Consider the following 13,048-nt stretch of genomic DNA (forward strand, 5'->3'; position numbering starts at 1 on the left):
ACAAAGATGCTCTTACATTGTTAACGAAAACAGATGGTTCCTCCTTAATAGATGTAATGATTTCATTATCTCTGACCCACAGGCAAATGAGTTGCTGAATAACCTACCGAAAGCTGAAAACACCAGGAGAAAAAATAGGGAAGTGAATGGAGCCCCTGGACTGGCTGACCACGCCCAGCACACTTCCAGAAAGACTAGGGATAAGGTCCGGCCCCTCCCCTGCCACGAGGCAAGTTCTTCTCAACATAAACTTTAATTATTGAAAAATAAAGTGTGTTGTTTTTTTTTTTAAATAGAAAAATACTGTTACAAGCCTTCTCACTCTGTGGCTTTGTGTACATCAGTGTCATCAAGGTTCAGCTTCTCTATTAACAAGTTCATCCATCCATAGGTTTCTGGATCCCTCATTCCCTCCCAACTATCAGTGAACATTTCATAGGAACGCACGTAGTATCTTACACATCTCTGAGCCCTGCCTCACCTCGTAAGCCCCGCCTCTCCCCCATAGCCCCGCCTCCCCGCATCAGCCCCGCCTCTCCCCACCAGCCCCGCCTCTCTGACCTCGTTCTTCAGGCTCCGCGCCAGGAAGTGCTCAGCCACGTGCGCAGGAAGCACGTTCTCCAGCAGCACTCGGTTCAAGTTCTCCATGGTTTCTATCTCCTCCCGCTCTTTTTTGAACTTGTTCTTCCATAAGAAGTCTAACCTACAGTAATATTCATTCTGTTACAAGAGGACACAGAGGTAAAGAAACAATAGGCATCTTGTCCTGCCAGAGAGTGGAGGTTTTAAAGAGAAAATAAAAAGAATGAGACAAAATCTAAAAAAGAACGCCCCCAAACAGAATTGTCATCCTCCCTACCAAACCCTCTGTTTACCCCAACTGTCTCTCATTCACCTTCTAACACAGATATGCAAAAATGCAAATTTGAGAAGCAACCAGCCTCAGGAACAGAGGAAATAGTGAGGCTTGAAAGAAAAAAAAAAAAAAAGATGACATAAAAGCTTCTTACACAGTTATATTAATAAAAGGTGGCTTGAATTATTTTTTGAAATGAGGCATGATAGAATATAAATAATGAATAAATGAAACTTGGAAAATACATTAGTAGAGAGAGTGCATTTCATGATTTGCATTTAAAAAATAATAGTGTTCATTCGTGGCAGTTTGCCTTTAATCTCTGAAAATCAGTTTTCCTCTACCACAAATTATATAATTAAGTGTTCATTGAAAAGTGTTTTTCCATTTGGGGCTGCACTGTACTGAGAGAATGACATTATATTTAGACAAAAGTTCATTTTTATATCATTTAATTAAGATGGTGCCTGCTGGTAAACACATATGTGTTCATGCTTATAATGTATTAAAATTCAAAGTTTTTGAAAACCAGCTGTTATTAACATTGTATAAATAGGCTCAATTACTGTCACAGAGTCTCTTTGGTTTGGCATCATTTTGTGTCTGCTCTGATGTATACAATTTCATATAATGAAATAACCTTGAATTATCTTCCTATAACAGAAGGGCCTAAATAATAAAGTGTATCTCAGCACAGATACTGACAAATAAACGCAAAGAAGAACCAAATGGAGCGAGTTTGTTTTATGGGTTTGATTAGATATACCAGTAATGGCACAAAATAAAACAAAACACTCATAAATGGCCTCAGGCACAGATGGCAATTTAAAAAAAAAATTACATTTCAAAGTCTGAATGAGCAATGATCATTCACTGAAATTAGGTTTGATTCAAACTATATATGATATACACAAAAATTACTCCTCTTCCTCTGGGGAGGCATTTTTAAAAAAAGATTACAAAAGAGATATTTAAAAAGTTTTTTATATTACTGTTACATTTCTCCACATTCTGTATTTATGGAAACCATGCTATGTATGTACTAGAAAAGGTCTCTCACTTGGAGAACAGATTATTTACTTGGATTTTTTTGAAGGTGGGGGGCAAATTAGTGGTGTGGCTGGTTTTAAACTAAAGTGACAGAAGCAATCTATGGTGGTGGCTTTGAGAAGACATGGGTTGAAGATCAGAGAAAAATGAAACATGAGCAGAGCCAAGGAGTCAGTGTAGGCAGGCAGCAAGCCCAGTGTGTGTATGTTTGAGCATCCAAGGATGCTAATGCTCTCACACAAGGACCTTGGCCTCACTCTCAGGCACCAGGTTGCCACTGCTGCTGCTAAGTCGCTTCAGTCGTGTCCGACTCTGTGCGACCCCATAGACGGCAGCCCACCAGGCTCCCCCGTCCCTGGGATTCTCCAGGCAAGAACACTGGAGTGGGGTGCCATTTCCTTCTCCAGTGCATGAAAGTGAAAAGTGAAGGTGAAGTCACTCAGTTGTGTCCAACTCTGTGCAACCCCATGGACTGTGTAGCCCACCAGGCTCCTTCCATCCATGGGATTTTCCAGGCAAGAGTACCAGAGTGGGGTGCTCTTGTCTAGGACTTTGTTATTTCTTCACTAAGGTTTTTGAGATGCCTAAAGCAGTATTTAGCATAAACATTTTCTTAGAAAGCACGTACATGGTGATCATTTCCAGAAAGATGGTCATAGGGCAGGGGAGCCATCAGGACAAATAATAATGAAATAAGTTGCAAAGTGTCTGTGCTATTTTTTAAAACATATTCAGAAAAGAAGTAACTCTGAGGCCATGAATTCTTATGGCACTTGAAAACCTTATTTATAATAAGGTTTTATAATACAGCTGCATTTCCTGAAGTGTATGCAGAAGCCCGGTGTCACAGACTTCACAGTGCTTGTTATCCCAGAAGACTTTGGACCTTAGTAAATCATTCACTTAATGATTCTGGAGTGAAGATCAGCCTCCTGGCTCCCCATGGTGAATCTGTGCCAGGGACAGAGGTGCGGACGACGATGAGGGGACCCAGGTCTTCTGAGCTCTGTGTCAGGACCACAGTGGAGCGCTCCAGAGACTGGAGAGGGCTGCACTGTGGCCTCCAGGAAGATGGCAGAGGATGGCTGGCATCCCTACGTGCTGCACTGATTGTCACAGGCCTGGTCTCTGCCCTGACCGTGAGATCAGTAATTGCTTCCTCCTGGTGAGAAATGGAAGCTGGACCCACACTCCCAGTTGACAGTTTGCGTCTCATATAATGTTACAGTTTAGAGGTGTATATGTAATTTAATTGGCCTTGCCTTTTCCTTGGTTATCTCCAAATAAACCACTTCTCTGTTTCATGTTATCCATCAAAGAACTTAAAACAAAATGTTGGTTGAGGTAAAGCTAGCTGTATGGGATACTTTTTAGTTTTTGGGTGATTGTCCTTGTTTGCAGGCAGAGAAAGAATATTGCCCAACAAAGTCCTGCACCCAGAGGCTCCACTGGGAGGCCAGAGAGGCACAGAGGCCGAGGAGGACATTTCATTTGTATTACAAAACCAAAGTTTTGAACCGGGGACCATACTTCTAGGGATAACTGCAAGTGACAGCAAGGATGTTTAATACCCAGTTCAAAGAAAAAGAAGTCATACCTTCTGAAATGCAGATGAAAACCCCAGGCAAGGGACATTTTTCCCAATTAATGTCAGCTATTGAGGGAATACTTTTGTAGGCTTACAAAACTTACATATTTATTTTGAGGCTTCACAGGAAATTCATTGACTCACATTTCTACCATTCACAAAGTCTGCCTCTTAGGGAAGCAATAGAGGCCTTTTCCTAGTGTCTACATCCAAGCACCTTGTGCTACCTGCTTTTCTGTTGTTATAAGACGCTGCTGCTGCTGCTTCAACATTTGTTTGCATGAAGCAACAGCAATGTGCAGGAGCAAAGTATTATTAATACAGCACTTTAGAGAAGTTATAGAAGAAACAAGCTTCTTACCTGTCTGCCCAGAACAAGCAGTGTGATGAAAAATATAAAGAGAGATACTGAGCCCATGGTCTTTAGGTCTTTCCAAATGCCTGGTCTATTAAGAAACAAACAGACGAGAACAATACGAGAAAACAACATACACATAGGACTTAGAATTCATGCATCAACAAATTTCAGAATCTCTAAAGCCTGTCTACATTCTACACCAATCAACCAAACACACACACACACACACACATTTTAAATATATTTGCAAACCCAGATTGCATCAAGAGAAAACAAAATAATCCTTATTTTGAGAGCTCAGTAAAAGAAAAAAATCTTCCAAATGACTATAGATTTCTTACTTTATACCAAGCTCTAGCAAATATATAAAAGAATAACAGAATATTTGTAATATTTTCTTTTTATTTCTGGGATCGGTATGGATAGTTTGATTATATGATTTGTATTTTTTTTTTTAGTAATTATTTGCAGAAAGAGACAGTGTGCTAGGAATGAATGATCATAGGAGATACAAAAATGAAGTAGGGAACTTGATTTCTATAAGCCACTTGGACTAAGGAATAATACATGCTCTTACAGCTTTCTGGCAGGTGTTGATTCTTAGTCCTCCTTCCATGGGGTTTTGTATCACAAAGGTGTAACAGATGGACACCCCTGGCCCACTGCCCCACCAAGTTCCTGGCCCACTGCCCCAAGAGTTCTTACCATGCTGGCTGGAGCCCTCCATCCTTATCACAATCTTGTAGGCAATGACCACAAACTCATCCTACTTGGCATGTGTGATAGTCCATTTTTTTTGTGTCAACATAAGGGTTCTGTTTTCTGGGAGAACCCTGACAAGTTCAGCAAACAAGGAGAAATCTACTTGATACCCCAGGGGAATCTTGCAGAAGCTGACAAATGATTATTCCCCACAGTAAATGAGACTTCAGAAAGAAAAGTTGATAATGTATGGGCATTATGTCACATAAACAGCATAGCCTGTATTTAATCAAGTGTAAAATATCAGGTCATCAGTTTCTGCTTGTGAGTTGAACTGGTGGTGAGATTTTCCTTTTTCTCCATAGAAGATTCGAGGGCTGATGACATAGGAGAAATTGATCAAGTACCCAAGAGCGCAGGTGGGCTTTGAAGTAAGTAAACGAGGATGGAATCATGTCTCCCCTGCTCTAGTCTAGTGAGCTTGGCACCTGGGATAAACTCCTCTAAACTTCACCTTCCTCATCACCCAAAGCGGGTACTGATATCCATCATGTAGGCTGCCTTGGACAGTAAGTCAGATACTGATGTAACTGGCACACAGCCTGGCACACAGGAGGCACTTTATAAGTGGCACTCACGATTTTTAGTATTAACCATACAGTGATAAGGGAATGGGGCGAGGAAGCTAGAGAAAAAGATAAGAGAATGCAGGCTGGTGAATTTCATTAGCAGAATGACAGGTGGATTCTAGTAGAAAAGAGGAAACAGAATCTCCAGTCCCAGTGGCTGATGGGTGTCAGACGTAAGAGAACTCTCCAGAAAGGCTATGCTTGTACTCAGGTCTCTTTCCTCCTCCTGAGCCCAACTGTGGCTGGAAAAAAAAAAATTGAGCTCAACAGCCATAAGGAGGTCATCAGTTTCTCTCTGTGAATAAAGTGGGCTGAGAAATGTCACTTTCCTGTCTCAATAGGACAGATTTTAAGAAATGAAGATCCAGAGTTGCTTCCCTGGTGGCTCAGACGGTCAAGAAATGAAGATCCTTTTTGAGCCCATGGCATCTGTGTCTAATAGTGCACTTGAGGTAACTGTGAGGAGCGGATGTTTATAAACAACGCAGACTTCAGTGACTTTTAAATTCATACCCCCCTCCCCCCACCATATGGGCTACATGGACAGGATTTTTTATTTATTTTAGTTGTTCAGTCATGTCTGACTCTTTGTAACCCCATGGGCTGTAGCCAGCCAGGCTCCTCTGTCCATGGAGTTCTCCAGGCCAGAATACTGGAGTGGGTTGCCATTCCCTTCTCCAGGGGATCTTCCCCATCCAGGGATGGAATCCGGGTCTCCTGCATTGCATGCAGATTCTTTACCATCTGAGCCACCTGGGAAGGATACTGACAGGATACTGACCAGTTAATAAAAGTGGTGCAGGGAATTCCCTGGTAGTCCGGAGGTTAGGACTCTGGTGCTTTCACTGCTGGGGCTTGGGTTTGATACCTGGTTGGGGAATTAAGATCCCACAAGCCTCACAACTCAGTAAAAAAAAAAAAGTAGTACAACATAGCCAACACTGCCCAAGAAGCTGGTGTGGGCTGTTTTTAATTTTCACATTGCTTTACGGACACTTTACTACTTTAAAATTCTAGGGGTCTGAGAAAATTGTTATGACACCCTCCATGACTGTTTCACTTATCACCCTGTAAACCTAAACTGAGAGTAAAATGTTAACTCTGAGGTCAGCATCTTACAGTAGCTTAATCAATGCAACCAATCAGAATTCAGGTCCCCAGGGAATCCCCAAATAAGGGAATGGATGCCCCACCTTTACAGAGCCATCTCTGATTCTTCTCACTGATGGAGAGGAGGTAAGACCCTCCTTGTGCAGTTCAGGGCAGGCTGGGTTTTCAGATAATCACACAGAAAATACATGCAAGCAACCTAGAGGGAAAAATCCTTTACTGGGACTCCTCACACATGTAAACGTCAGTTTAGGAGTAGAAATGACCTTCTCTACATAACTCCCAGATCCTGAGCCTTAGTGAGGAATTGTGGCAAGTGCCACTGTGGACTTGGAGAAAAACCACACAAGGAAAGACTCATTGCTGGCCCAGGCAGTGCATTGGAAAGTGCAGAACTCAATGGACCTCTGAAATAATTGCGTGCAACATGGCCTATGAGACAGACTTGGGTACCGATACACAGATGCCTTATTTCTTTCTGATGTTCTTGGTTGACTAGAAAGAACTGTAACCTGATGTCTTGGATTTCATTTAGATTTCTCAAAAATTTCTTTGATTCATCCAGCCCCAAAGAACTGCTGACTTCAATCAGAGCCCGTCTCTCCCATGTGGGCCATTCACAGGCCAGGGCTGTTGGGCTCCTGAAGCTTGAAGGATGAATTTTTCCATCTACAGGCCCATTCCTGGGTTCCTTGCTCTTATTGAACACAGGGTAGACTGGGAGGAAGAGGAGTAGGTAGCATGTGGGGGACATCAGCACAGACAGAATAAGATTCCGGGATGTCTTCTGGCAACGTCTAGTCAACCAGGCCGGTCATATTAGTTTCTTGTGGCTGCTGAAACCATCTCACAGCATGGCTTAAATCAGCATAAACGTGTCACCTCACGGTTCTGGAGGCTAGACATTCAAAATCAGGGTGCCGGCAGGGCTGCCCTCCCTCTGAAACCTGCAGAGAAATCCATCCTTGTCTCATCCTGGCTTCAGTGGCTGGTTGGGCACTGTTTCATTCCAATGGCTATCTTCATCATCACGTGGTTCCCCTGACCCCATCCTATGTCTGTCTCCATATAGCTGTCTTCTTCTTCTTTTATTTTCAATCCACATAATTTTTTAAAAAATCACTATTTTTGGCTGTGCTGGGTCTTTGTTGCTGTGTGTAGGCTTTTTCTCTAGTTGCGATGTATGGGCTTCTCACTGAAGTGGCTTCTCCAGTTGTGAAGCATGGGCTCTAGGGTGCGTGGGCTCCAGTAGTTGGGGCTCCTGGGCTCTAGAGCACAGGCTCAGCAGTTGTGGTCCATGGGCTTAGTTGCTCCGTGGATGTGGGATCGTCCCAGATGAGGGATCGCACCCATGTCCCCTGCACTGCAAGGTGGATTCTTAACCATCGGACCACCCTGGCCATCTTCTTATAAGGACACCAGTCATATTGGATTAGGGCCACCCTGCTCTCCCTGATGGCTCAGCAGTAAAGAATCTGCCTATAATGCAGGAGTTGCAGGAGACATGCGTTTGATCCTGGGGTGGGGAAGATCCCCTGGAGAAGGAATGGAAGCCCACTCCAGTGTTCTTGCCTGGGAAATCCCATGGAACGAGGAGCCTGGTGGGCTGCAGTCCATGGGGTGGCAGAGTCAGGCGTGACCTAGCACAGGCAGCAGCACACCAGCAGGACCACATTGTAACTGAATACACGTGAACGACCCTATGTCCAAATGAGGTCACCTCCTCAGCCACTGGGGTTTGGACCTCAACACATCTTCGTGTAGGTGACACAGTTCACGCATTAACAACTGTGTCGGCCATTTATATAAAATTGACAGTCACTGGGATATGAGGTCTCTCTCCTTTAAGTTTTAGGGTGAAATCCACTTTGGACTTGACCATGTTAGGGTAGTGTTGCCACTCTGTTATGAAGTATGGAAGACAGAGCTAATATAACAGAAAGTTTCTGACTCTAGGATTCTTCGCTTGACAGTGCTAGCCAAAATGTGACCAGACAGCTTATTTTTCAGTCTGAAAAATTGGGCTCTGGAGACACAGACACCCACATGGGCCTGTAGCCACACACTAATTTACAGCCAGCCCTCACCCTGAGGCTGTTAATGGAGCCATCACTCTGGCCCTCAGGTTTCCAGAGGCCAAGAAAACAAAGAAACCTAACAAATTGGGTGAGGGTGATGGAAGTGCTTGGTGAACAGTCTCTAACCTAAAGGCAAACAGCTCCGTGAGATAAAAATGACATTTTCACTGCTCTCAGGGGAGAATGCAGTCCAGGCATGTATCCACACACATAATATTTCAAAACTTTTTATTTTCTATACATAAGCTTCTTATTAAGAAGACGACCTCAAGAAACTGAGTTTCTGTGGTATTGGAAACAATACGCAAATGGAGGTAAAAATAAGACCTTCCCAGGCCTCTCACTGGGATCAAAAGTAGTCTGACCTCTGGGGCCCTGGTTCCTGAAGCCCATGTTTCATAAAGAAAAGATCCACAAAGAGACGATGGCTCCCGCCCCCTTCCTCCCACATGAGACCCTCGTGTTGAACGGCTGACGATCAGTTTACTTCTGGCTATAGCTGTGTGATACCAGTAAATTAGGAACTGCCTGGCTTTACCGACCAGACACCTCTGAACCCTCAGGCATCTTCACTGTGTGCTGTGCTTAGTCACTCAGTCCTGTCCGACTCTTTAATATTCAGTCGTGTCCACTTCAATATTCTTGGCTGGAAAATTCCATGGACAGAGGAGTCTGGTGGGCTCCATACGGCCCAGGGGGGTCACAGAGTCAGAAATGACTGAGCAACTAAACATCACCAGCTGAGTCAGGGCTGGGAGTGACCTGTGTAGACACTTTGTCTTATGACATATTTCATTGTGACCCTTTGGACTGTAGGCCGCCAGACTCTTCTGGAGGCATGTGGGATTCTCCAGGCAAGAATACTGGTATGGGTTGCCATTTTCTTCTCTAGGGGATCTTCCCGACCCAGGAATCAAACCCGTATCTCCTATGTCTCTTGGATTACAGGTAGATTCTTTACCCACTGAGCCATCATTGTGAAGGGATGCAAAAAGCTCAAGTTTTGGCCAAGTGGATGCTGCTGCAAGGATGAATCTGCTGCACCTTGCAGAGCATAGGACTGGGATCTCAATTACAATGTCAGAAGATGATGCTGTCCAGAACAAAGCAAAAACACACTAGAAAGGAAATGCTGGCGTTAAAATGCAGAAGGCAAAATAAAGACGGCCAATTGCCCTGTCAGGAAATCTTCTTCCAAGTCTGGCTGGAGAAGGAGTCGCTGAGATGTAGGTACCACTTTTCTGACGCTCCCTTCTGGTTTTCCAGTTAAACAGCATATAGCATCCTGCTGATATCTGCTCTCAGAACACTCTTCCCCTCTGGTCACCAGCACAGTGGCTGAGTCCTGGCGAGGCGATGCTGGTGGGTGATGAAGCGTGAAGATGACAGCTCATCTAGGATTCCTGTACTCTACTTCTCAGACTTAGCAGCCATCAAAGCACACCTATTTCCCGACGGCTGATCTGTTTGTTTCCAATGACTGCCAGGGCTGTGGTCAGACAGGAGAGTTCTAAAACAGCTCAGTCATTTAAAAAGATAAACCATTCCTTTCCAATGGTGGGAGATGCATCATATGGGCTTCCCTGGTGGCTCAGTGATAAAGAATACACCTGCCAGTGACTGCCGACACAGGAGACATGGGTTCAATCCATGGGTTGGGAAGATCCTGTGGAGAAGGAAATGGCAACTACAATATTCTTGGCTGGAAAATTCCATGGATAGAGGAGTCTGGTGGGTTACAGTCTAGGAGGTCACAGAGTCGGACATGACTGAGTGACTAAACTTCACCAGCCAAGTCAGGGCTGGAAGTGACCTGTGTAGACACTTTGTCTTTTGATATATTTCAGTTACTTTCATTCTAGTTTTATTGAAATATAACTGACTGTGTAAGTTTGAGGTGTACAATGTGTTTTGATACACTTACATATTGGAAAATGTTTATCACCATAGCGTTAGCTATCACCCTCATCACCTCAGCTCAGTTCAGATCAGTTCAGTTGCTCAGTTGAGTCTGACTCTTTGCCACCGCATGGACTGCAGCACACCAGGCTTCCCTGTCCATCACCAACTCCTAGAGCTTGCTCAAACTCATGTCCACCAGGTTGGTGATGCCATCCAACCATCTCAACCTCTGTTTTCCCCTTATCCTCCTACCTTCAATCTTTCCCAGCACCAGGGTCTTTTCTAATGAGTCAACTCTTTATATAAGGTGGCCAAAATATTGAAACATCAGCTTCAGCATCAGTCCTTCCAATGAATATTCAGGATTGATTTCCTATAGAATTGACTGGTCTTATCTCCTTGCAGTCCAAGGGACTCTCAAGAGTCTTCTCCAATACCACAGTTCAAAAGCATCAGGTCTTTGGCGCTCAGCTTTAGTCCAACTCTCACATCCATACATGGCTACTGGAAAAACCGTAACTGACTAGATGGACCACTGTTTGAAAAGCGATGTCTCTGCTTTTTAATACACTATTTAAGTTGGACATAGTTTTTCTTTCAAGGAGCAAACATCTTTTAAGTTCATGGCTGCAGTCACCATCTGCAGTGATTTTGGAGCCCAAGAAAATAAAGTCTCTCACTGTTTCCATTGTTTCCCCATCTATTTGCCATGAAGTGATAGGACTGCATGCCATTATCTTCATTTTTTGAATGTTGAGTTTTAAGCCAGATCTTTCACTCTCTGCTTTTACTTTCATCAAGAGGCTCTTTAGTTCTTCTTCACTTGCTGCCATAAGGGTGGTGTCATCTGCATATCTGAAGTTATTGATACTTTTCCTGGCATTCTTGATTCCAGCACGTGCTTCATCCAGCCTGGCATTTTGCATGATGTACTCTGCATATAAGTTGAATAAGCAGGGTGACAATATACATCTTTGATGTATTTATTTCCCAATTTGGAACCAGTCTATGTCTTGTTTTAACTGTTGCTTCTTGACCTGCAAACAGATTTCTCAGGAGGCAGGTAAGGTGGTCTGGTATTCCCATCTCTAAGAATTTTCCACAGTTTGTTTTTCCACAAAAACTTTCCACAATTTTACACAGTGAAAGGCTTTAGTGCAGTCAATAAAGCAGAAGTAGATGTTTTTCTGGAATTCTCTTGCTTTTTTGATAACCAACGGATGTTGACACTTTGATCTCTGGTTCCTCTGCCTTTTCTAAATCTACTTTGAACGTCTGGAAGTTCTCGGTTCACATACTGTTGAGACCTGGCTTGGAGAAATTTGAGCATTACTTTGCTAGTGTGTGAGATGAGCACAGTTGTATGGTAGTTTAAACATTCTTTGGTATTGCCTTTCTTTGGGATTGGAATGAAAACTGACCTTTTCCAGTCCTGTGGCCACTGCTGAGTCTTCCCAATTTGCTGGCATATTGAGGGCAGTCCTTACACAGCATCATCCTTTAGGATTTGAAATAGCTCAACTGGAATTCCATCATCTCCACTAGCTTTGTTTGTAGTGATGTTTCCTAAGGCCCACTTGACTTTGCACTCCAGGATATCTGGCTCTAGGTGAGTGATCACACCACTGTGGTTATCTGGGTCATGAAGATCTTTTTTGTATAATTCTTCTATGTATTCTTGCCACCTCTTCTTTGTATCTTCTGCTTCTCTTAGGTCCATACCATTTCTTTCCTTTATTGTGCCCATCTTTGCATGAAATGTTCCCTTGGTTTCTCTAATTTTCTTTGAAGAGATCTCTAGTCTTCCCCACTCTATTCTTTTCCTTGATTTGTTTATATTGATCACTTAGGAAGGCTCTCTTATCTCTCCTTGATATTCTTTGGAACTCTGCATTCAGATGTGTATATCTTTCCTTTTCTCCTTTGCATTTCTTTCCTCTTCTTTTCTCAGCTATTTGTAAGTCCTCCTCAGACAACCATTTTGCTTTTTGCATTTCTTTTTCTTCAGGATGGTCTTGATCACAGCCTCCTGTACAATGTCATGAACCTCGGTTTATAGTTCTTCAGGCCTCTGTCTATCAGATCTAATACCTTGAATCTATTTGTCACGTCCACTGAATAATGGTAAGGGATTTGATTTAAGTCATCACCTCAAGTGATTATCATCTCCTTTTTGTGGTGAGAACACTGAAAATCTATTCTTTTAGCAACTTTCAAGTATATAATACAGTATGATTATCTGTAGTCACCACACTGTCCCTTAGCTCTTCAAAACATATATTCATCTTATAACTGGAAGCTTGTGACTTTTGGCCAATTATCTCTCCACTTTCTCCCACTCCCAGCTCCTGGTAACCACCATTCTACTCTCTGTTTCTGTGAGTTCAGCTGTCTTAGACTTCACATATAAGTGAGATTATACAGTATTTGTCTCTCTGTCCAACTTACTTCACTAAGCATGATGCCCTCAGGGTCCATCCATGTTGTTGCAAATGGAGGATTTCCTTTTGTCTCATGGCTGAGAAAAAAATATCCCCTTATTTCCTTTTCTCCACATCCTTGCCAACACCTTCTATCTGTTGTCTTTTTGATGACAGCCATTCTAAGGAGTGTGAGGAAGTATTTTATTGTGATCTTGATATGCATTTCTCTGATTGTAATATTGAGCATTTTTTTTACATATTGTTGTCCATTTGTATGTCTTCTTTGGAAAATGTCTATTCAACTCTTCTGCCTACTTTCAAATTGATTTTTTACACTGAATTCCACGAGCTC

The 13,048-nt window shown here is 43.0% G+C and overlaps 1 protein-coding gene across 1 annotated transcript in view; it reads right to left on the reverse strand.

Annotated features, from left to right (window-relative positions):
* The window catches only part of ADCY2 (adenylate cyclase 2), a 456,623-nt gene that overhangs the window by 32,102 nt on the left and 411,473 nt on the right, over positions 1-13,048 (reverse strand). Inside the window, exons 19-20 of the mRNA XM_070357742.1 lie at positions 3,856-3,940; positions 562-720 (exon numbers count right to left, since the gene is read on the reverse strand). Coding sequence (XP_070213843.1) covers positions 562-720; positions 3,856-3,940 — 244 coding nt within the window. The remainder of the gene's footprint in view (positions 1-561; positions 721-3,855; positions 3,941-13,048) is intronic.

This window comes from Bos mutus, chromosome 20 (assembly GCF_027580195.1).
Source record: "Bos mutus isolate GX-2022 chromosome 20, NWIPB_WYAK_1.1, whole genome shotgun sequence".
NCBI classification, from domain to species: domain Eukaryota; kingdom Metazoa; phylum Chordata; class Mammalia; order Artiodactyla; family Bovidae; genus Bos; species Bos mutus.